This window comes from Chelon labrosus (genome assembly GCF_963514085.1).
Source record: "Chelon labrosus genome assembly, chromosome: 4".
NCBI lineage: Eukaryota > Metazoa > Chordata > Actinopteri > Mugiliformes > Mugilidae > Chelon > Chelon labrosus.
The window spans coordinates 21,617,866-21,642,613 of NC_140340.1; the positions used below are offsets into that span (position 1 = coordinate 21,617,866).

The window sequence follows — 24,748 nt, forward strand, 5'->3', positions numbered from 1 at the left end:
TACAGTAGTACTTTTGTTGTTTTTCAGGACTGATTTACATGTTCTGCATGTCACGGTAGTATGGGCTTCATCTTTAGTTCACACTTGATGAACCGCTGCTAGTTTGCTGCAATGACCCACTGGACCCCTCACCTGTCTTCTTGGGGGTGTCCATGTTGTTATTGTCATGTGATCAGTGACTAGTGGACAGGATGCTTAAAGCTTCATGGCACAGCAGAGAGGTGACACACTGACTAGTTGACTAGTACATTATTTGGGGTCCCCTGCAAACATTTCCATTTGCTCTTCTTGCAGCGTGTTTCCATATTGGCAGGTGTCGTGAATATTTGCAGCACGTGTCAAATCCAGGAAGTGCTAGAAATGTTATCTGTTGCCGTTTCAAAGTGGGTTGTGTTGGAAATTTGGTTGTTTTTGTACCATCATTCCAAAACTGTAAGGGCATCTTTGTTTAGTTAATATGGCAGTGTACACAGTGACTCTGCTGACTGACTGTCTCACAATGCTAGCTTATTCTGTTTATTCAGTTCAAGCTTATTGAAATAATACAAGGATAAAGAAGAAGAACAGTTACAAGTGTCTTGTTCAACTTTCTGCCTAGATATGGCTGCTCTTGTTCATCTTTGTAATGAAGCTAATTAACAAATAGAGTTTGAGGTTGTTTATTAAACTATTCTGGCTTTATACCAGTTGATAAAACAAACCATCAGTTTCTTCAGACTGCTTGTCTGTCACAGGAGATTATTTTCCTGGTTTTTAATTGTTGTGTGGGCTTCTTTAATTTGCAGTTGTCAGTTAGTGGGGACCTATGGGTCCTATGGGTTGAGAGGAGGGGCCTCTGTGGATCATCCCACAGATACTTGGTCAGTTTGCGATCTAGGCCAGGTCAACACCTTGTGCTGTTCTTCATGTTTTTTGAGTTGTTCCTAAAGCATTTTTGTGTGTGTGCCTGTGTCTGGCTGCATCCTGCTGGGGATGGCTGCTGCCATCAAGGAGTGTCATTGCTATGGGGTGGGGGTGCCTGGTCTGGTCTAGGTGGGTGCTACATGTCTAAGTAACATCCAAAAGTTTCCCAGCAGAACATTACATTGTCATAACAACATGGACCATCTTGTGACAACATGGACCATCTTGTGACCATCTTGTCACAAGGTGGTCAATGTAATTTACTTCTACTGTGAGTGATTTTAATGTTGTGGCTGATCGGTGAATTTCATTTTTACATGCAGAATATCTTCATTATCATCATACTCATTAACAGATGACAGCAGCAAACCGTTGTCTCTTGCAACTTTGTATACTGAGCTATGGTTTTTTCTTCGAAGTACACACATATAAAGGATCTTTGTCTTAGAATGGGAAACTACAATGTGAAAACATTATGTGGACCCCAAAATTACTTTTTCTATATTTTTTATATTTATGTATTTATTTAAACTGGCGCAGTGTGTTGTGATGTTAAAATGCTGCATAACAATTTATTGTTGATTTTTTCTAAACATTATTATTATTAGTATATTTTTTTAGGTAGATAAAGTCTGAATATGTACTTTGTACACAGGGTTCTAGTGCCTTCTTCAAAAGCCATATACATAGACGATCTTTGTAAGTTGGACGGACAAATTAGTGTAAAATAGTTTTGACATTATGTGGACCCGAGATTAGTTTTAACAATTTTTTATTTAATTGTTTACATTAATGAAATATATGTATGCCGATGCTGAAACGTTGGTTAATAATTATAAAAAAAAATAGAGTTTTAATGTCTAATTCATGCGACAGATTCTGATGCCTGGTGTCGACTCTTGCCTATATAGACGATCTTCGTACATTACGACAGCACGGCAGAGGGAGGGGGTGGGCACCGGGAGCGAGGCGGCTCCTGATTGGTCGGCGGTCTGCGGTATATAAGCAGAGACTATAGCGCTCTGAGCGGCAGCTGGAGGTTACCGAAGCACATGTACGGAAGAAGCCGGATGAAAAGAAATGAGTGACTGCTGAAGCTGGAAGAAAGAAGATAAATCCACAAAGCCTTGGTCTCTTCTGAGCACGCAGAGTTTCCCCGTGAGTTACCTACATCTTCTGTTCCCGTTACCAGTGCTTAATAACTAGGTGGTTTCGCTTTATTACGCTGGGTTTGTGCAGTGGTTGTGAAAGCAGGTGACGTGATGTGAGTCATTGAGTTGACCGGCGGGAGGTGGGTGGTCCAGACCGGACTCGGTGTTACATAGGCAGCCGCTAAGATGGACCTCTCCCACTGTTTCCTGCTAAATTTAGACTGCAGAGATAATTACATAAGGAAAGCTGCAGTCCTAGTCTTTATATGCAAAAATTCAAATGTAAATGGTAAAATAACTTGTAGACGCGTTATAATTGACATATTTAGTTTTAAAATAATGGAAATGCCTCCAAATCTGCCAGTGATGTTCAGGTTTTAATCTAATAAAAAGTCCAATTCTCATATTTTAGTAGAAACCTCTTGAAACTGTTTTAAAAATGACCAAATCTTCAATGATTCATGTTTTACTATCCAGTAAAGGTGATTTATGGCCATGCTTGCTCTCACATGCAAATAATTTGTCTTGGTTGGATGCAGTAAACATGAGAAATGACACAAAAAATACAAGAATATAAAAAAAAGTCTGGTTTTAAATAGCAAATGAACAGTAGAGTTTGTGCATGTGGCAGTGTAAAATTGATAAATTCAGACAGCAGTGATAATGGTTTCATACACAAGGTGGAGTACGTTTTTATTACACAAGAAAAGCTGCATTTCTAGATTATATTTGTAATAATGCAACCCTACAAGTAAAGTCTTTATAGATGCAATTATAATCTACTGGTTTGTAGCTTTAAGATGCCTGAAAATAATAAAAATTCCCCCAAATATTCCAATTTTAATGAAATAAACCTTTAAAATGTCACAATTTAGAAGAAAACCTAACATTTTTGCCATTTTTGTTACCAAAAGATGATTATTCCCATGTATGCTCACATACAAGGGCTTTTGTCACGGTGTAATTGTACAAAGACTACATTGAAAGTCTGGTTTTAAATAGCAAAGGAATGGTGCATGCATGTTCAAAAAAGAGCCAGGGAGTAGACAAATGCTCGCAGTATTTAGCTCAATTTTCACATTTTAGATGAAAGCATTACATTTTTTGATATTTTGGTTTTAAAAATGTCCAGGTATTAAGTGATTTATGTAAAAGTAAAAGTCTTTATGGATGTATTATAATCTGGTAGCAGTTCGTTATAAATAATCAGTTCATCAAAACTTACTTTAAGTCATGAAAGTAAGGGCACACATTTTGCAGAATGATGCGATTCAAATGTCGCTTTTGATGTGCTAATGTGTGAATTGCATTTTAATATTGTTGTCATGGAGAACTTTTATTTATTAAATCACAAGCCAAGTCTCCCTTGACCGTTTGGTGAGAGTGGAGAAACTTTTGATCGGAAACATGCAGCCGCAGAGGCTGAGTCACCCGCAGAGAGGTAAATAAATGCATGCAGAGTTAAAGGGACGATGATGATGGCTCAAGGCCGCCTGACAAAACTACCCACTTCAACAAAAAGGAAAGATTTTAGTATTTAAATTAAATCAGGGAAGGTGTCTGCCTCCTGAGCTCAAACAGGAATGCCCATACTCTGAGGTCTTTCATTCACATAGCCCCCTGCTGGGTGTTTCTGCACTCGTCTGGTAACACAAACTGATCTACACCGATCAGCCACAACATTAAAACCACTGAGAGGAGAAGTAAATAACATTGACCATCTAGTGGCAATTCAATGTTCTGCCAGTACTGTAGCTGCACGCATACTCGTCATAGTTTAAGGGCTTGTAGTGGACAGGTCGTTAGTTTCATTTCAAGAGTTTTTTTTACAGACCTGGAGATTTAAAAGTGCTAAAAACAACACAAAATTTTCTGCAGCTGTAAATGTCCCCCCACCTCATTTCCTGTTTATTATGGGGTCAGGTTGGTGGTTGGGTTTAAATAGCGGTTGATTAAGAAATCACCAGAAGTACATTTTGCACCCAGAACTAAAAACCTTGAAATTATGCTTTTGAGTATATATTTAAATTTAGATGACATTTGACTTCAGACATTAGATCAACCATGCAGTCCATAAAAGAATCCAGAAACCCAGAAGGTCTGCATCATTAAACACCAGTTTATAAGGAATATCTCTGGCTAGACGTTGGCAGCCTTCACAGACTCCTGCAGGTCTTTGCTGCTCGGCGTCCAGACGTAATTAAAATCCCATTAGCCGCCTGGTCCCAGTGCGGATGGGCAGAAGGCCCGTCCAGCCGCAGGATGATTTTAGGTCAGGACAGGTGCCATATGGAGGGGTTCTGTAGTATTTACCAGTCATGGGAGTCACAGGCTGTTACATAAAAAGAAAGAGGCGTCTCTTTATTAAAAAAGAGATAAACTGGGATAAGAAAAATTATATTTTTGTGCACCACCCTAGCCTGGAAGCCAGCCCTATTTTTCCCGCTCACACAATTTCTGTTGCCAGGAGTCTCTCCATTGGAAACTGATTATGCTCCTGGAAACCATTTGGGCGGGGCTTTATGTGGTGATGGACAGAAGAGTAATAGCGACGTAGTCATACGTCATCTGAGCTCTCTGATTGAATTGCTTTGATTGCTTGGAGGATGAGCCATTTCATATCTCTGTATCAGTTGAAACACGCCCTATATTGAAGTCCACTAGTGTTACCAAACTCATATTAATTCAAGCTTGCACCATCCTGCAAAACCCTGATATAAAAGTCGACTTTGATTCATTTTATGTCTCAGAAGTCTGTAAGTGGTTACAAAGCTAAATTAAGCCTTACTCTAGTTTTGCTTTGTGCTAGGCAGATTGTGTGATTCTTTATGGAGTCATTTAAACCTTACATCATCACCACAGGAAGTTTGTGTGAGTGTTATGAGGGAGGCTTGCATCACACTGTAGTTAAACACTTCTCAGAAGGAACTAGGGTTGCATCGTTGTTGTCATAGCTGTTATTCTGTATTGTGTGCCATATAAACCATAAACTTTCACCTACGGCTCTGAGTGTTAGAAACCCCAGTACTGTACGTGCCACGAGAAACCCGACGTGTCTTCGGATGAGCTGCAAATCAAGCAGAGCAAAATGCTTTGTCACCGTGGTTCAGTGTTATCTGGCTGGTCAGGGAAGAATGTTTGAATATTTGTCAGGATCAGCTGACACGCTTGGTGAAATGAAAACAGCCTTGACTGTAAAGTAAATACAGGAAGAGAAAGCAAAGGATAGACGAAATGCAGTTGCACGCTATTCAGTTTAATTTTGTGTAATTATGCTGTATGTTCAAAGAGGAGCCAGGGAGTAGACAATGAGCTAAATTCTCATATTTCTGATGAAAACATTACATTTGTTTTTTTGACATTTCTGTTTTAAAAATGACCGAAAACACAGTAATTCATTTATTTTTATTCATCAGCTATTTATGATGATTTATTGCCATATATTCTCAGATATACAAGGTTTTCATACACAGAAGATTGGGGGCACGTTTATTACACAAGACAAGTTGCAATTCAAGATTATATATGTAAAGATCCCACTCTACAAGTAAAAGCCTTTATAAATGCATTATAATCTGGTAGCTGTTAGTTTTAAGATGCCAGGAAACAATGAAAACCTCTCGAAATTTAACTCAAATATTGTATTTTAAAAGAAAACTTCATGTTTTTTTGCAATTTTCTTTTGAATAAATGACCAAATATTCAGTTCTTCATGTTTTACTAATCAGGAAAGCTGATTTTTTTGCCACACGTGCTCACATAAAAAGTATTTGCCTTGGTGTTTGGTGCAATAAACACTAGAAATAATATAAAATGTACAAAATACAGAAGGAATATATAAAATGTCGGTACAGATTTAGCATGCACGTGCAAAAAGATCCTTCCTGTTCGCTTAGAGAATAAAAAAATAAATAAAAACACACCCAAATTTGTCCTTTCAGTGAAAATCCAGCCATAATTTCCAAGGTGGGGTTCTGGATTTTATAGCGACTTCTTACTACATGACGTCAGTTTAACAACAGGAACAGAAAATGGGTGTAGGACGTGCTAACTGATGGTCACAGCTCATGAGAACACAGAGAAGACTGGTAGGTATCACACATGTCACACGATCGGTATGTCATGCAAGAATTCACGACCATAATCGCCCTACGTGAGGCATCAACCATCAGGTCTTGTTAGCTGCAGCTGCAGGAAGTAAAAAAAACAAAAAAAAACAAAAGCTGAAGGACAGGTGCGTCAACAAAATAAAAGGATGAGTGGAATGAAGAGAGGACAGTTTACTGTCAGTATTGGCTCAGATTGCAGTTTTAGAGACGGATTAACATTTCCTTGATGTTTAATGTAAAATAAACAGCTACATTCCAATCTCTTTATATAAATACTGAAGACAATGGGCTACAGTGACTCAGACGACTGTGCCGCACTGTAGATTTGGGCGTTAGTCACTTTTTCTTGGCGGACGTTTTAAGCGTTCAGTGCCAAAAAAACGAAAAAACCAAGGGAAACGAATTATCCCTTCAAGGAAACTGGGCTACTGGGGCTGCACGTAGTCATGCGTGGACAGTGTGTGTCTGTGTGTGTCTGTGCACTCCGGTAAACTATGAAGCTCAGTGGAGTCTGGGCAGGCTGCCAACCTCAGCTCTGCTCTTATGTAACCTCCTTTATCTCTCCCAGCCTCTCTTCTCGCTCGTTCTGGCTCATTCTTTCCTCTTTTTGCTCTTTGTTTCAAACTCCTGCTCGTCTTGACCTCCTGCTTCCTCTTTTCTCTTCTTCTTCTTCTCTGGTTTTTTCCTCTCCTGTCCTTCTCCCGCCTGTGTAAGCATGACTCTGCAGATTATTTAACTTGAGCCTGCCGCTGCAGCTGACCTCGCCTCGTATCGGCTCATGTGTGCACAGGAGTGAGATCACAGTTGACATAATGATCTATATTTTGTCCTCTGTCTGTATGCAGGGTGTCGGTGACCCCGTCTAATTGAGTTTTACTGAGTAGGACCGGGGACAAAGAGAGTTTGTTTCTGTGCAGGAAAAATGTGAATAATGAGCTCGGACTGGAAAGTCCTCACTCCCACTCGTGTTTGTACAGAAGAAAAACGTGCACGTCCTGGACCTGAATACTGGTTTTGGTGGAGAATAAAGGCAGTGAAGAACAATCTAAGTTAGATTGTCCCGCATTTAAATAACTTGTCATTTTAACTTTTAACATTGAAGAGCTTTAGGTTTTTCAGTAAATGACAAACAAACAAAAAGAGGTACTTATAATAATATGTAGAACATGAATCTTTGCTTTTCCAGTCAATTTAAAACTCTTCAAAGGTTTCTTTTTGCTTTTATTAGACAAATCTGTTGAAAGAGAGAGAGAGGCGATGACATGTAGGAAAGGCCACTGACTGGACTCAAACCTGAGTCACTGTCTCGATACCATTAGGTTACATAAGTTACCGCAGAACAATGTGACGCGGGCTTTCCAGGAAATCTGGTTACCCCGATGCCTGAAAGGCCTTCGATTGGGTTCGATGGGAATCCTTTAGCCTGGTATAGCCAGACTCAGTTCTCATCAGAATAATTGTTTATATGTCATTACGGGGCGTGTTTCAGCTGATGCCGAGACAAGAATAGCTCTGCACATGATTGGATCGTCCTGCAACCAAGTATGTGACATATGCCTCTCGATAAAAGCCTTAATCGCTGTTAGCTGTTTGTATTTTACAGTTGACATCTTTCCCAACAGATGCAGCCAGGTATCCCAGAATGCATTTTGAAGGCATCATGAAATACGCTGCTGTACCAAATTACATAATGACTGTCAAGTCCAAACTACCACGTGGGGACGTCCAAAGTTCACATACTTGATATTGCCGTGAAATTCCCCCACAAAAATTTAGTGAGAACATGAACTTTGTTCTGGCTTCAAGGCTATCTGAGGATCTGTATCTGACTCTTGGTAACTGGATGATTGAATTCTCTACATTGTTCTCTTGTAGCCAGAATCAAAAAGAAGTCTCAATTCTTTGTTAAATGAAAAGAAAAGGTCTTTATCAGCACTACTCTTACGTCAATAACAAAATGAAAGCAATTCAGAGATCATTCAGATTATCCAGTGAGTTAAAAAAAAATCTTCAAGGCCAGTGAAGATCCAGTCTGAAGTATCGGTGTCTGATAATTTCTCTGTCGTTCTTTATTCTCTGTTGCATAGACGAGGCTTTTTCCAGCTGTTTCCATGAGGCACCTGTTTCATTTAAATGAGCCTGTGCACATGCGTGTCGTGGTGAAATATGATCTCGTCTTCTGTCGGCGTGCCCTTGAGTTGTTAGTGTTCAGTCAATAGCTAAGTAAACTGCATCGGGCTTGTAAAAATGATGGGTCCGTGAGTTATTAGTCATATTCGTGGAGTCTGGTGATGATTTATGAGTTTAGATTAACTGCGTGAGTTCACGAATAGGTAAATAAGGTTTTTATTTTAGCGCAAAGAGTGGATTTTACAGGAGTTCCCCTCTCATATTCACCTTTTCAAGTTCTTCAGGTGAAGAAGAATTTAGTTAATGAGAATCTTTGCCGTCTGTCTGACACTGACATTCAATTCCTGTGTGGTTTGACGTCCGACCGCCATGGCTTTGTTTGCCTGAGGTCATGTTGCTTTGTTAAACTGAATTTGCACACGGTGAGGAAGTGTGTGTGTGTGTGTGTGTGTGTGTGTGTGTGTGTGTGTGTGTGTGTGTGTCAGAGGTGAATGGAAATGAACATAGTCACCATGACGGCTGCTGACTGGCCTTAGCGATTATTAGCTAATCCACCTCTGGTCCACTTTCTCAGTCTTATGTAACAGCAGTTGTAACATGAATGATAAATACGACTTTATAATAATAATCATCATCATAATAAAAATAATGATGTTTTTTTATCTTTGCAGGAAAATGGATCTTCATGATAAAGACATCCTCCCTGGAGACATTTTGCCTGTGGTGATCATCGGTGAGAAACACACAACGAAGCGTGCACTTTGTTTAGATGTTGAACAGCTGATAACAAAGTTTACACTTTTCACACATTTAAAAGGCTTTAAAGCAGACCTGCTGTTTGTTGTGTTCTGTCTTGTTGCGTGACCGGTGACCCTCAGATTACAGCGTAGTAAAAACTTGCCGGTGCGCAGAGTTGTCAGAGAAAGTGGCTGGAGACCTGTTCACACAATGACTTCTAATAATAGCCCACGGGCTAAGTAGAGCTGATATAAGCCAGAGCATGAAGCAGGGGGAGGAAGGTGGAGTTACACAAGATAAAGGGGTGGACGATTCAGTCAAAGTTCTTGTTAGCGTCTCGACAGAACAAGATTTGTTGGTGACCCTAGTTTTGGTGGCGTGTTTCGGTTTGTAGCTCATCCCAGGCTCCAAGCTAATAGCAGCCCTCCCTATTTCCTCTTTTGAATGAGGAATACATACTACTGCCACCTCTCGTGTACCTTCCTCTCATGTGCAGAATGTATGTACCAGCTGGGCACTGGCTGTAATCTTTGTGGTGCATTCAAATGCAACTTTTTGGTCCGGACACAGGAGACATCACAGTCGACACATTTTGGGGTGATTAAACCAGCCTGCAAGAAAATCTGAAAAACATGAATTTAGCTTGAGTATGTTCCTTATGTTAGATTAGTATGTGAAAATATGAGAAAGTGCATGTGTAAAATTCATTATTAGTCACGGTGACTAAGCATGTCAAAGGTTTTTCATTGCATTTTGTGTGCGTGTGTGTGTTCATCATGTTGTTGCTGACTAATGACTTTAATATCAGTCATCCAGTGATTGTGCATGATTTTAGTGGCTGCCGTCATTTTTGCATTTTAAATGAATTTATTCAAATATTTCTTTGGATGTTAAGCTTATTGTCAGTTTTCTGTCTGCAGGACTACGATTTTAAATAGCATAATTGAGAAGTATGCATAATCTTCCCTCCAGGTGAAACCTACAACATGTACAGACAGAGACAACAGCTACAAGCTGTCAGTGAAATCTGAAACCAACCATCACACTGATTAGCTACGACAACGTGACAGCAACAGCAGCAGCAACTTACCCCCCCCCCCTCTCTCTTTGTGTTTCTCAGGTAATGGCCCTTCAGGGATCTGTCTGTCCTACCTCTTGTCAGGTTACACCCCCTACCTGTCACCCGAGGCATCGCACCCTAACTCGCTGCTGCAGAGCAAGCTGGGAGAGCAGCCTCACCTGTCGCTGCTGGAGCAGGTACAAAGATTTGCGCTTTTAATTTCACTTTAAATTCAGTCAGTTAATCATAAATTGGTCTCTCACCGTGTTTCTCATCTTTGCTCTCAATCTTCAGGATCTGGAGTACCTGTGCGAGGGGCTGGAGGGCCGATCGTCCAATCCCGTAGCGGTGCTCTTTGACTCCCTGCTGCTGCCTGACAGCGACTTCGGATTGGAACACAGCTCTCCGCTGGAATGGCGATACGAGCCGGAGCGTGCGGTTCCCCATCTGGTGCTGGGGAAGGGTCCACCAGGAGGAGCCTGGCATGTATGTAGCCAGAAATACAGATGTTATACTACTCACTGGCCAGTTCATTAGGTACACTCGTGAAAACGTTCTAATTCAACAGACTAAGTCTGTGTTGATGAAGGTTCTGGTATTCAGCATTAGTTTCAAATAACTGAGAGAGCTGTTGATTGAACACACATGTTCCTAATATTTTGACAGTGCAGTCAGTGAGCTATCCTAAATAACAGAAACACTTTAGTGTTTAATTCAGTCTAGTTTAGCAGCACCACAAACTACATCTTCCAAAATGATCTTCCAGGTGAATTACCACCTTTGTGACTGTTTCCTCATCAACTCAACATTAGAGCAGTCATGAAGGAGGATTTAGTGCAGGACTAATATATTAAAATGTATTAACTTGTGTTCGTAATAAACTGGCAAATGATTGTGTACAGATTATTCAGGCATTGTATGTTCTGTGGAGTTTAATCAACAGATCTTTTGATGACGTGATAAACAAATCTCCCAACAGCAGGTTTGTCTGTCTCCATGAAAATGAGGATAAGTTTAGCAGACATTATGGTAATGTGTGCAAACAGCTGCGTATTCGCACACACTGACTCTGTGATGTGCACGTGGTCATGAATGTGACTCATCTGAATGAACAGAGCAGTTTTAAACAACATGCCCTAACGTTTTTTTTTGTTTGTTTTTTTTTGGTTTTTTTTGTGTCGCTCTGTTTGCAGGCCATGGAAGGCTCCATGCTGACCCTGAGCCTGGCTAACTGGATGGAGCTTCCTGGTCTCAATCTGAAGGAGTGGATGAGAGAAAAACGCAGGTGTGGTTATAAGAAAATCATCACATCCTGACTCATAAAATATTAAAACATCAAAAAAAGTTACATTGAGCTCATTCTTTGCTAACCTGAGCAAAAGCAAGTGGTTTATAATCTGTTTGCAGAAAGCTTGCTCACAGGATAAAGAGTTCTTAGCTTGTCGGCCAACTGGATGAAAAACGTCGTTAACCTGGATAAACATAGTTATCTGGCAGGAGGCACTGAAACTTGAACAGAAAGTTGTTTACTAGGAGAAATCTTAAAGGCTACAGTTGCTAGCGGACTTGAAACTAAAAGGACTTGAAGTCAGTGAACTGAAATCTCTGAGGCACACTCAGAAGTTCACTAGCTGGTAACTTTAAAGGACTTGACACTATAGTGAAAATATGAGTCCAACCTTAGTTTGTTTTCCAGATGACTCCAACTCACTTGACGCTAATTTAATTTACATAAAATGACAATTTATCACTGAAACAACTGATTTAGTATCATGTACCTTTCAACTTCTTGTTCACCTCTCTTTGACTTAAGTCTAGTTTGGAACTTACTATTTATTATTTATTTATCAAATCAGTTCAGCAGTAAATATCTGCCTTCTGCACCCTGATAATGTGTTGTGTAACATAGCTGCATGTTCTGTATCTTGTACTAAAATGAGTTTTCATCTTCTTTTTATTCCAGAAATGTACGAAATGACCGTGCAACACCAGCGGAGATCGCCTCCTACTACGAGCACTACGTTACCCGGATGTCCCTGGAGCAGAGCTTTGCCTGTGGAACCACCGTCACCTCGGTAACCAGGCAGCCTGGCAGCCAGGATGGGTCTCCAGCCTGCTGGAGAGTGACGGGACTGCAGCGAAGAGAAGGGGAGGAGCTGGCAGGTACGGTGGATGACAAAAACTTGTGATTAGTTTTAGGGGAGGATGTTTAGAAACTATAATAATAAGCTTCACTTCCTGTTTCTTTTCTCCTGCTGCTAGGGGGCTCCTCTGTTTCGGAGGAGGTGCCTTTCTCCGTGTTGGCCCACAATGTGGTGCTTGCGACGGGAACGCACGACATCCCGGCCCGGCTCAGCGTGGAGGGCGAGTCCCTGCCATTTGTGTGCCACTCCTTCTGGGAGCTGGAGGCCGCCATCTCTCGCGGCGAGCTCGACCAGTCTTCGGATCCCGTGCTGGTGGTGGGGGCGGGGCTCACAGCGGCCGACGCCGTACTGGCTGCCCACCACCTCAACACGCCCGTCTACCACGCCTTCAGACGCTCGGTCACCGACCCCGGCCTCATCTTCAACCAGCTGCCCAAACTGCTCTACCCAGAGTACCACAAGGTGAGGAGCGCTTGATACTGGAAGCTGCCATGGACGACCAAGCTATTTTTTGTGTCAATACCTGCAGAAAAGCCACATTCTTCAAACTATTAATTTAGTTCTAACCTTAAGTTCATTCTCTCTCCTCCATCGGCCTCCAGGTTCACCAGATGATGACTCAGCAGCAGCACCAGCGGAGCCCTCCACCACAGGACCACGCCCAGAACCTTCGCTCCACTCCATCGTCTCCACCCTCTTCCACCACCTCTTCCTCCCCATCCTCCTATCCGGGGTACCTGAGCTTCCCCCGTCACAGGGTCGTGGAGTTCCGACCGGACCGGAAGTGCGTTTTGGAGTCAGACTCTGGCGAGCGGACAGTGGTCCAGGTCTCCAAGGTGCTGGTTCTAATCGGCGCCCACCCAAATCTTTCTTTTCTGAAAGACAACGGCCGTGCGCTCGGCATGAACCCCGACGAACCGATCACCTGCCGGAGGAACCCCGTTGAGGTGGACCCGTTCACAAACAAGGTGGTTGCAGCTGACGGGCCAGGCATGTACGCCATGGGGCCGCTAGTCGGCGAGAACTTTGTCAGGTTCCTGAAAGGAGGAGCGCTTGCTATCGCTAGCGACCTCGCCAAGAGACAGAGGGCGGAAGGGGAACTGAGCACGGACAGATTAATGGACAGATGGGTGGACAGACAGGTGTCGGAAGCAGAGGTCCTGGACTCGTAGCAGGTTGACCAGGACGGAAGTAAACTGAAACTCTGAACACATCCTGGCAAAACCACAAACAAAAGCCACCGATATCACAGAGTAGGAAATCCAACGCGCTGCTGAGGTGTTTCTGGGCTTGCACTGGTTTGGACAGATGTGGTGTCTTGTTAGTCGTTCTGGTGCAGCAAAAATAAAATCCTCCAGATGTGAGGCAGCCTGTGGAGCAGCTCCGGAAGTGCAGAGGGCTGTGATGATAACATCAGAAACAAAGGGCAGCCATACTGTATGTTGATAGAGGGAGAGTGAGACACTGTAGTGAAGCAGAGGCAGATGGTACGTTTGGGTCATTGCTGTCAGTAGATTAGTTGATAGTATACCCCCCCTCACCCCCTCAAAAAAAAACACTGAAGTAAAGGCACATGTTGGGTTTCTTGAAGACCATCCAAGTCTTCAAGAAACCGTTATAAACGACTGGTGGGAGTTTAGGTTCTTATCAGGAACACCTGTGGGTGGTGCTCACCTAAAACACGCATGACTAGAGTGTGTTTACAACCAAATACTCACCTGCAAAAGTTGGGAACATTTTTTGATCCTGTTTACTTCTCCAGACCTGAATGACTAAGACCCATCACAGACAGTAAATACAGCGACGTTCATGTTTACCTTTGAAATTCTTTCCTAATGGTGATTAACTGTGTATATATGAGAATAAATCAGATTTTAATACAAATACATTTTTATGTAAATACCTTTTGATAAGAATCTTTTCTAACTTAGTTATTATGGGTTTGTGTTAATAAAAGTTACTTTACAGTGCCATCTAGCGGTGAGACGATGCAATTTACCACCAATAAGCTCCTTCACAAACATACCTGATATTTTTCTGCTGCAGGTTCTTGTCACTAATCGGGCGAAGCGTAAACCAACAATTATTGCCTGGTCTGTAATTTTTTTATTTTAAATCAAGTAGAACGACACGTGCAAAATCTACATGTATTAATTGTTTGAAACCTGCAGTGGAGTGACCAGTCGTAACCTGGAGAAAAAACATTACTAGGTGACGAAAACGGAGGTGAAGAAGGAAGAGAGAAATGTAAAAAAAAACAGAAGAGATTGTTTGACTGATTGTTTTCCTGTGATCACGCCAAAGTTTAATCAGTATCATACGAGACCAGACAACCTCAGTCTTTGTAACCATGACGTTAACATGTTGTTAAAAAAGTTTTTACTTGTTAGCAGCCTTCTGTTTTGTTCAACACTACACTGTCATAAATAGTTAAAACCTAATCTAATAATTTGCTGTTTCTATACATAACTCATGACGTTGCTGTTTGTATCTGCGGTGCTTTTGTTTTTCTCTGTATTTTTAATCATGTGACTGTACCTGACCCCTGTCTTTGTACATTTCTGATGATTCTGAAAAGATTTTATACTTCACAAAACAACAACAAAAAAATATATATATATATCTTTTCTAATTCGCTAATGAATATGTTTCATTCTCAGTGTTTGTAGCATCCAGTCTGTAAATCGTCACTATAACAAACTATTTTCTGTGATTTAGCTTAAAAGAAAAAGTCAAACATGGGAGCTAAACACGTCACCAGAAGTTTTAACTTCTTTGATTCCTTTTTAAAGCATTTTAACCTCAAATTTAGGTCTGATTTTAGAATATGGATGAGAGAAACTGACCTTTTATAAACTAATCATGACATTTGCTGTTAGTTCATTAATGAAGTTTCTCTTTTTATACAGACAGTGATCTGGTAATTAACATCGCTTCCTCTGTCTGAGAAATAATTTAAAAGTAGGTTGGAAAAAATCAGTTTAGTATAAATATACAATAAAAAGTAGTATCTATTTTTATACTAAATGTCATGAGCGTGTGTGACGAGTTCAACTCAGATGCACAAAAAAGACGCTGCAGAGAAGTTTCGCTGAGCAGGATGCCAAACAAAAGTCCCTCTGCAGAGATTTATATTTTTTTTACATCTGTGACGCTGTTAATGACAAAATATTTATGATTTTTCCTTTAAGGACTCTGTGGTACTCTGCTTCATCCTCGCTGTACTAAAAACTTTAAAAAGAGAATGAAAACATGGCGGATTAATTTATATTTGAGGCTTCAGTGAGGAATTCTTGCAGCAGTGATACAGACACAAAAAACAAAAACGGTTTTTATAACATGTTAACAATTTTACACAGTATAATTTGCACTATAGTGCATTGAATGTTCAAGACACAAATATAGAAAAGATTCTATACAGTGTCAGTGTATTCTATATCATTCACAGGAATAATTATCAATGAATCGTTGGGTATTGTTGTAAACATTGTTAAACACATGTTAAACACAAAATGATTTAAAATGTCCTAAATGGCCTGATTCAATTGATGTGATTAGTTTTATAGTCACTGGTAAAGTGATTCACTTTAGATGGACGTGAAGTTTGACATGAGTTTTAAACTACTAGGTATGTGGTTGTACACTCATTTGCCACTTCATTAGATACACTGATGAATCCGTTAGAATATAACAGTCCTGCAATAAATCTTGTCTTCATTCTGGTATTGAGCATTAGTTTCAAATAACCGAGACAGCTGTTGATTCAACAGTGTTTTCATTGTGGAGGCTGTGGTTTGTAGAACTACTGAATTGACACGTGTTCCTATTATTTTGACATTGTAGTCCGTGTGTTAGGCTAAATAACAGAAACCCTTTAGTGTTTAATTCAATCCAATTTAACAGCACCACAAACTACATCTCCACAATGATCATCCAGGTGAATTACCACCTTTCTTTCAACATTAAACTAAACATTAGAGCAGTTGTGAAGGAGGATTTAGTGCAGGACTGTTATATTAGAATGGATTCACTCGTGTACCTAATGAATTGGCAAGTGATTCTATATAGATTATTGGTCAATCAGACATAGTCATGGTACATTCTGTAAAAGCAGAATGATAAACACGTTTTAGTAGTTTGATCAACTGAATCTTTTATTTTTCCAGCCTTTATTTACAATCTGAGATGTGTCTTCCATGTATATTTCTTAAAAAAAAAAAAAATCCTGATGCAATAAACAAATCATGTCTGAAGATACATTTAGCGGACATGATGGTCTGTTGTATTAGAATTCAATCATTGTGACTTGTGTACCTAATGAAGTGGCAATGAATGTACTTTTTGTGGTGTTTTAAGTTTGATCTGTAATGATTAGTACTGGAGTGCCTTAAGACACATTATCCACACCTTCATGCTTTTGTTTTACAGCAGAAATGAAATCTGAATGTTTGCTTTGCAAAAAAAAAATCACATCCTGCTTGTCTGTCTATATTTTTATCAAAAGCAAGATTCATCTGAGAGCATAATTCTTTTTGGTCTGTTTAATTTTTTTAAATAGATTACATGTTCATTTTCAACACAGCAGGATATGTCTGAAATGTAAGCATTTATGGATTCAAAGTTTCAAATAAATGAACTTTTATTTCATTTATGTCTCAATTAATCTTTGGATTATTCACTGCACACTGACTCGTTTACTCGATACGACCTCCATAATCTGCCAAATTACTGAAAAACTGGTTTAGTGTGTTTCTCTGGTGCAGCGGCGTCAACTGCCAACATCTTTAGAGGAAGAACATCCACATTGCTGATACATGGAAACAGCTTCTCTGTGAAAGTGTGTGTGAATGTGTGTATGTGTGTGTTCGTATCGGGGTCAAAGAACGACAGCGTTCCTCTGTCCCAGTCCAGATGAACTCTGACCCTCTCCACTTTATTCACTGGCAGAAAAATGTCCGGACCAGGCAGTGAGCATGTGGCGTATTCACCTTTATAAAACCCAATTCCCAACAGTCCAGACTTTATGGGACCCTTCCTCACAACAGATTCTGCTGCCACACCGAGTCTCCAGTGAATATTGTCTCCGACTTCAACATCCCAGGTGTGAATCCCCGAGTTGAAGCCCTCAGAGCCCAGAACAATGCGGTAACTGTCGAACCTTTCTGGGCTGTCGGGAAGCTTCCTCTTCTGTCCGAGACTCACACTGGTCAGATCTTCAGACAGGATCATATCTGGATGAGCAGTGTTTGGATCCAGAATCACAGGACTGTAGACCTTCTCCTTCATCTTGTTCCAGATGTTGTAGGACAGGTTTCCCAGATGTTTGGCCACATCTATGAGAGCTCCTGAGACCAGTTCTGGATCATCCATCAGGGGGCGCTGCTGGAGTCTTTCCACTGCAGCCTTGTAGTTCAGCAGGAATGAGACGTCTTCAGCTCTCAGCTCCTTCTCTGTCACTCTGATTGTGTCTGAAAGAGCTGCTATCTCTCTGCTCAGAAAATCAATATTCTCCTTCATCATCTGGCTCTTGTGTTCCTCTTCCTTCCTCAGAGCAGTGATCCTGGCCTCCTCTTCCTCTTGTAGAAACTGGTGAAGCTTCTTAAACTGCTCCTTAATCTGCCTCTCCGTGTGTTGAGCCTGGACCTTAATGTGTTCTTCTGTTTCAGCACAGTTTTCTTTAACTTGCTCAAAGATCTTCAGCCTCTCTTGTAATTGATGCAAGAGTCTGTGGAGCTCCTCTCTGTGATCCCGTGCGGCTCCACCAATGGCTCTGAATATATGTTCAGCATGTGTCTCTGAATCCAGACAGACTACACACACTGGCTGCAGATGATCCAGACAGAAGAGTTTAAGTTTCTCAGAGTGCAGACTGCAGAGACGCTCAGACCCTGTAGAAGCTCTCAGATCTCTCTCCAGTAAGAAGGCCTCACACAGGTTCTTTAAAACCAGACTAACAGGAAGTTGATTCTTTGGTGATTTTCTCTTACAAACAGGACACTCCCGCATTTGTTTTTCACTCCACCAGTTCACCACACAGTCTTTACAGAAGCTGTGGCTGCAAGAGAGGACGACAGGCTCTCTGAAAATGTCGTGGCAGATGGGACAGGAGAGCTCCTCCTCTGATCGGGAAGCCATTTTCAGGAGTAAAGTTGCACCAGGCAGCTCAGAGGTTAATCAGATGCAGTTTCCTCCCCCATGTACAAAGTTCAATAAAAGTTACTTCCACATTGACTCCTGTATTGTTTCATAAATCTCACATTCAGTGTCAGAAAGTCAGAAAAGGTAGAAGCTGCATTATTTCTATTTACCCCACACACTTTCTTCACGGTATGGAAGTGATAAGTTTGGTGTGAAGGTAAATCTTACCGTCCGTTTGGCTCTCCTTTGGATCGGTCAGGTGAGAGGTGGAGTTTAATCTGCTGCTGCTCCTTTGACCCTGTAAACTCAAATACGGTGCGCAGACTGGAAACCAGTGCTCATGTACATGTTTCTCCATTCTTGTTAACTGATACAAAGAGCAGCTCAGTCAAGTCATCAGTCTGCACACATTTGTTCATAAGACTACCCTTCCAACATGATTTTCAGACCTCTTGTGCATAACATATCAGGAAACACCATATCATTATGACCACTGACAGATGAAGTGAATAACACTGATTATCTAGTTCTCATGGCTCCTGACAGTGGGTGGGATATATCAGGCAACAAGTTGAACATTTTATCCTCAAAGATGATGTTAGAAGCAAGAAAAATGTTCAAGTGAAAGGATATGAGAGACTTTGACAAGAAACCAAACTGTGGCTTGACGAATGGGTCAGAGCTGCTCCACAACAGCAGCTCTTGAGGGGTGTTGCTGGAACCAGAGATCAGTAATCCCCATGGAGTCCGATCCAACAGACGAGCTACTGTTGTGTCAGAACACACAGTGGATCACAGTTTGTTTTGTTTGGGGCTGTGTAGTTGCAGACCAGTTAGAGCGTCCATGCTGACCCCTGTCCACTGATGAAAGCTCCTGCAATGGACACTTGAGCACCAGAACTGGACCATGGAGACATGGAAGAAGAAGGTGGTCTAATCTGACGGATCATGTTTTCTTCCACATCACATGGATAGACATGTGAGTTGCTTACCTTGGGAACAAACAGAACCAGGATGCACTATGGGTAAGACAAGCAAGCAGAGGCAGTGTGATGCTTTTGTCAATCTAAAGCTTGGAAACCTTAGGTCCTGTCAGACCAAGTCCACTCTTTCATGGAGACGGTTTTCGCTGATGGCCTCTTTCTGCAGGATAGTACTCCCTGGATCAGGAATGGTTTGAGGAACAACAACAATGAGTTCAAGGTGTTGACTTGGCCTTCAAATCCTCCAGACCTCGATCCAACCCAGCATCTGTCGGACTTTCTGGACAAACAAGTCAGACCCATGGAGGCTCCAGCTCTCAACTAAAAGCATGACTTAAATGATCCGATGCAAACATCTTGGTGCCAGATACCACAGCACACTTTGAGGGGTCTAGAGGAGTCCATGCCTTGACGGATCAGAAAGGGGGACCTACACTATATTAAGTCATATTATGCCATGTTATGGCTGACTGGTGTATGTTTGCAGACTGATACAACTTTTGTTATTTTATCTGCTTGCCAAAAGTTAGAGGGAGGAATATAATGAACCACTGCTGTGCCTGAGTCACATCCGTTGTCCCTTTTTTGTGTGCACTATTGCACAGTTTCTGATAAATGCTCCATTCTCTGTGAAAGCGCTGAAACTACAAAAGATGACTAATGGGCAACTGTGTCATTTTTACAAAAAAAAAAGTTTGTGTCTCCAGCCTTATACATAAAGGATTGATTGTTGCTATCTGCCTCCACTCATCTGACCTCCATAGAGAGCCGAAGTCCCGCCCCTCTACTTCCGGGTCATGGGACCTATCTTTCGAAAAAATATGAACGGCAGTCTATGGAGAGATCATAATTAATTTTTGGTCCCTTTCGAATTGTGGCATGAATTTCACATATGATGTGTGTGAATTTAAAAGATAATTTTTCACGTCAAGAGATAAATTATTTGACGTAAATAAGCTGAACAACATTAGGTTTTGTATGAGATCGCTTAGTGAACTACATCTCTCGTCTCGAACAATGTACGTAACTAGAGAACTATGGCTGTCTCCTTGTTGATCTTTACCGTCTTCTTCCAGGACGAAGGCAGAAGCAAACGAGGTGAAAATCATTATAAATCGGGTCATGTCGAGAGCTGTAGTTACACGAAGGGAGTTTTGGTCAGTTCTGTACGCGCCAGCATGTGACGTAAGGTAAGCGACTTGGACTTGTAGTTCGTTTAATTACGTATTTTCCATAGCGTTTTACTTAACTGTCTTGCGACAAACTGTGACATTCTTGACATGTAAAATAATTTTTTATTCTGAAAAACAACATATGTATAATCCAAGGCACAAGTCGATCGGGACCAGAAAATAATTTATCTTTCGCCATAGACTGCCGTTCATATTTTTTCAAAGATAGGTCCCATAACCCAGAAGTAGAGGGGGCGGGACTTCGGCTCTCTATTTACCCTCAGAGCTTGGTCAGGTGATTCTTTTGTAGACGCTCAGCCATGAACTGTAATAAGCCGGAGTGTGTTCATGTGTCTTTATGTGCATAGTCTAAAGGTCCTTGATCAAATTACAAGTCAACGGCTCTGTTCTCCTGAATCTCTGTTAAGATTAAATTTGTATTTACTCTTGTTTTCGTCTTGGTCTAGTTTCTTTAGCTCTGCGGTTTCTGGTCCTGTTGTAATGTCCAGTGTCTTAAAGTTTTAAAGTATTTGAATGTTTGTTGTTGTTGCAATAAACTGTTTAAACCATGTGTGTTTTCCCAATATTCTCTACAACTTAAGAAGAAAACTAAACTGAAAGCATTCAGTGCCAGATTTTGACGGTTAAGGAGAAACCCCCTCCAATTCACTATGTGTTTCATAGCTCATACTCAAATAAGGAAACGGGCGTTGATGTTGCCGTTGAAATAAAGATGATACTGTTCCCCTTAACACAAAACCCACAACATCCACAGAGAGAGGACAGCTACAGGAGGAAACGCTTCAACCTGCTACTGATTTCAATCGGTGAACCAGAGTTTTCAGAGAACCACAAATCAAGATGAGAATAACTTTATAGAAAAGTATGTTTCCAATTTCAGGTTTTATCAGTGCCCTGTGTTTACAGCCTCACTCTGTGAAAAATGATCCCTGTATTAGAAGAAGATCTGACCTGTACAATTTGTCAGGAAATATTCAGAGATCCTGTTATCCTGACCACTCAGTGTGAGTGGATCAGCTCCAATCATAACAGTGGCAGCAGTGGTGGAACATCATTTCAGTACATTTACTTACTAAACACAAATATTTTTAAAGAATAAAACTGTATATATCTAATAGTTAATGTTTGTGCTTTTTGTGTTTGATAGTTTCAGCTGCAAATAAATCTGTTTGGAGAAAATAAATCTACATTTAAATTGTTTTATTTGGATAACTGTGTTTTATGAACTAATTCATGAAGCAGCTTTTTTATTTTCTCACCAAGTTCCTTCCAGTCTTATGTTAGTGGTTATAACCAGTTGTGCTTCAAGAAACTATACAGTGAAATATTGGTTCTACATTGATGCATCTGTATTAATAAAATAATTTATTGTCACTGGGCGGCACAGTGGAGTTGTAGTTAGCTCTGAGGCCTCACAGCAAGAAGGTTCCGGGTTCAAATCCATGCCAACTGGGTCTTTCTGGGTGGAGTTTGCATGTTCTCCCTGTGTCTGTGTGGGTTCTCTCCGGGTACTCCAGCTTCCTCCCACCATCCAAAGACATGCTCATTAGGTTAATTGGTGATTCTAAATTGGCTGTAGGTGTGAATGTGAGTGTGAATAGTTGTCTGTCTCTCTGTGTTAGCCCTGCGATAGACTGGCGACCTGTCCAGGGTGTACCCCGCCTCTTGCCCAAAGACGACCCTGCGATCCTCCAGAGGTTGCAGAAGATGAATGAATAAATTAATTTATTGTCAGTGTTGTGGTTTTGTTCTTGTGTCTTTTCCTGTTTTATTTTGAAATGTGTTAGTTTTACTTCCTGCAGTTCCTCTCCTTCTTGTGTATTTAATCCATATACTCCTCCATCCATCCATGTACTCCTCCCTCACTAGTCTCACCTGCCCTTTGTTCTCTCTCTCTATTTCTCTCACTCTCTCTCTGGTGAGAGTTTGTCTATTTTTCCATGGTCATTCTCCTACCTCCTGTCTTCAGAGTTTGGATCAATCTCTCCCTGATCAGTCTCAGCAGCACATGCTGTCACTCTCATGTCACCAGGTTTTATTAAATTAATTTCTGATGATATGTGGAGTAGAATTACAGCATCTCTCTTACTTACGTCTACTTCTTTAAATAATAATTAGGTAGAAGAATAAAGAGAGACAAAGCACTTATTTAGCAGATGTGATAATACACCACCTCCAGTGCAGGACAACGCCCCATGTTCTTTATGACTGTTATGCTAATCAGGAGACGTTGCTCTTCCTGCTGAAATGAAAATGGTAAAATTCCCCTTAAGACAAAACCAACCACTTCGACAGAGAGGAGAGCTAAAGGAGGACCTGTTTCAACCATCTGCTGACTTCAATCAGTGAACGTGAGTTTTCAGATCAAGACGAAAATAATTTTGTAGAAAAGTAAGTGTCTCATTTCCTGTTTTATGTTTGCCTGTGTTTACAGCCTCACTTGATGACAAAATGTCTTCCCTATTAGAGGAAAATCTGACCTGTACAATCTGTCAGGAAATATTCAGAGATCCTGTTATCCTGTCATGCAGCCACAGCTTCTGTAGAAACTGTCTGGATAGTTGGTGGAGACCGAAACAAATACCTGAGTGTCCAGTTTGTAACAGCACATCTGGAAGCGAAAACCCCCAGAGTAACTTGGTGTTGAAGAACCTGTGTGAGGCCTTATTACTGGAGAGAGATAAGGAAGCTTCTGCAGGGTCTGAGCCTCTCTGCAGTCTGCACTCTGAGAAACTCAAACTGTTCTGCCTGGATCATCAACAACCAGCGTGTCTCATCTGTCTGCATTCAAAGACACACGCTGACCACAAATTCAGACCAATTGATGAAGCTGCACAGGATCACAGAGAGGAGTTCCAGAAGTTCCTTAACCATATACAGGAGAAACTGAAGATCTTCAAAGACATTAAAGAAAACTTTGATCAAACAGCAGAACACATTAAGGTCCAGGCTCAAGAAACAGAGAGTCAGATTAAGGAGCAGTTTAGGAGGCTTCACCAGTTTCTACAAGAGGAAGAGGAGGCCAGGATCGCTGCTCTGAGAGAGGAAGAGGAGCAGAAGAGTCAGATGATGAAGGAGAAGATTGATGCTCTGAGCAGAGAGATAGCAGCTCTTTCAGACACAATCAGAGTGACAGAGAAGGAGCTGAGAGCTGAAGACGTCTCATTCCTGCTGAACTACAAGGCTGCAGTGGAAAGAGTCCAGCAGCGCCCCCTGATGGACGATCCACAGCTGGTCTCAGGAGCTCTCATAGATGTGGCCAAACATCTGGGCAACCTGCCCTTCAACATCTGGAACAAGATGAAGGAGAAGGTCTCCTACAGTCCTGTGATTCTGGATCCAAACACTGCTGAACCACACCTTATGCTATCTGGAGTTCTGACCAGTGTGAGATTTGAACAGAAAAAGGAGCTTCCCAACAACCCAGAAAGGTTCGACTACAATCCAATTGTCCTCGGCTCAGGGGGCTTTAACTCAGGTACTCACCGCTGGGATGTTGAAGTTGGAGACAGTACAGACTGGATTGTTGGTGTGGCTAAAGAATCTTTTGGAAGAAAGGGAGACACAGTGATAAGGTCAGGAGTGTGGGCAGTATTGTTGAGTGAAGGTAAATATACCACATTGTCTCCAGAAGATCTCTCCTCTGATCTTCCTGTGAAGAAGCTGCAGAAAATCAGAGTCCGTCTGGACTGGGACAAAGGAAAACTGTCCTTCTCTGATCATGACACTAACAAACATATACACACCTACACACACACTTTCACTGAGAAGATGTTTCCAGTCATTTGGACCATGAACAATCTTCCATTGAGGATATTACCAGTGGAATTTAATGATATGACCAGACAGTCTGATGATTGTGACAATGATAATAATGATAACGATGGTGATGATGGTGATGGAGGTGATGCTGATGATGGAGGTGATGGAGGGAATGATGATGACGTTGGTGATGGTGATGATGGAGGTTATGATGGTGTTGATTATGGTCACCACGGTGACGATGGAGGTTATTATGGTGTTGACAATGGTGGTCACGGTGATGATGGAGGTCACGGACAAGCACAGGTACGGGCTATTGTTGCTCGGGCAACAGCCCGTTTGGCCTTAGTAGCTGAGCTGCCCCTCTGGAGAGAGGGCTTTATTTTTGTTTTTGTTTTGTTTTTTTTGCTGTTGTGTCTGCAAGTGTAAAGTGTTAA

At 41.4% G+C, this 24,748-nt stretch overlaps 3 protein-coding genes across 3 annotated transcripts; 2 read left to right on the forward strand and 1 right to left on the reverse strand.

The window, feature by feature from the left end:
• Positions 1–1,916: 1,916 nt before the first annotated feature.
• On the forward strand, positions 1,917–15,561 carry osgn1 (oxidative stress induced growth inhibitor 1). The gene is made up of 8 exons (XM_084542475.1): positions 1,917–2,061; positions 8,965–9,026; positions 10,152–10,288; positions 10,386–10,577; positions 11,285–11,376; positions 12,055–12,254; positions 12,354–12,697; positions 12,838–15,561. The coding sequence occupies exons 2-8, from the start codon at positions 8,969–8,971 to the stop codon at positions 13,405–13,407; spliced, it is 1,593 nt and encodes a 530-aa protein (XP_084398601.1). The 5' UTR covers positions 1,917–2,061; positions 8,965–8,968; the 3' UTR covers positions 13,408–15,561.
• A 1,358-nt stretch (positions 15,562–16,919) lies between these two features.
• On the reverse strand, positions 16,920–18,370 carry LOC311486577 (E3 ubiquitin-protein ligase TRIM39-like; the record flags this gene model as incomplete). Its single annotated transcript, XM_084542479.1, has 1 exon — positions 16,920–18,370. The coding sequence occupies one exon, from the start codon at positions 18,368–18,370 to the stop codon at positions 16,961–16,963; it is 1,410 nt and encodes a 469-aa protein (XP_084398605.1). The 3' UTR covers positions 16,920–16,960.
• A 4,595-nt stretch (positions 18,371–22,965) lies between these two features.
• On the forward strand, positions 22,966–24,748 carry LOC311486927 (nuclear factor 7, brain-like; the record flags this gene model as incomplete). Its single annotated transcript, XM_084542948.1, has 3 exons — positions 22,966–24,371; positions 24,472–24,617; positions 24,736–24,748. The coding sequence occupies exons 1-3, from the start codon at positions 23,001–23,003 to the stop codon at positions 24,746–24,748; spliced, it is 1,530 nt and encodes a 509-aa protein (XP_084399074.1). The 5' UTR covers positions 22,966–23,000.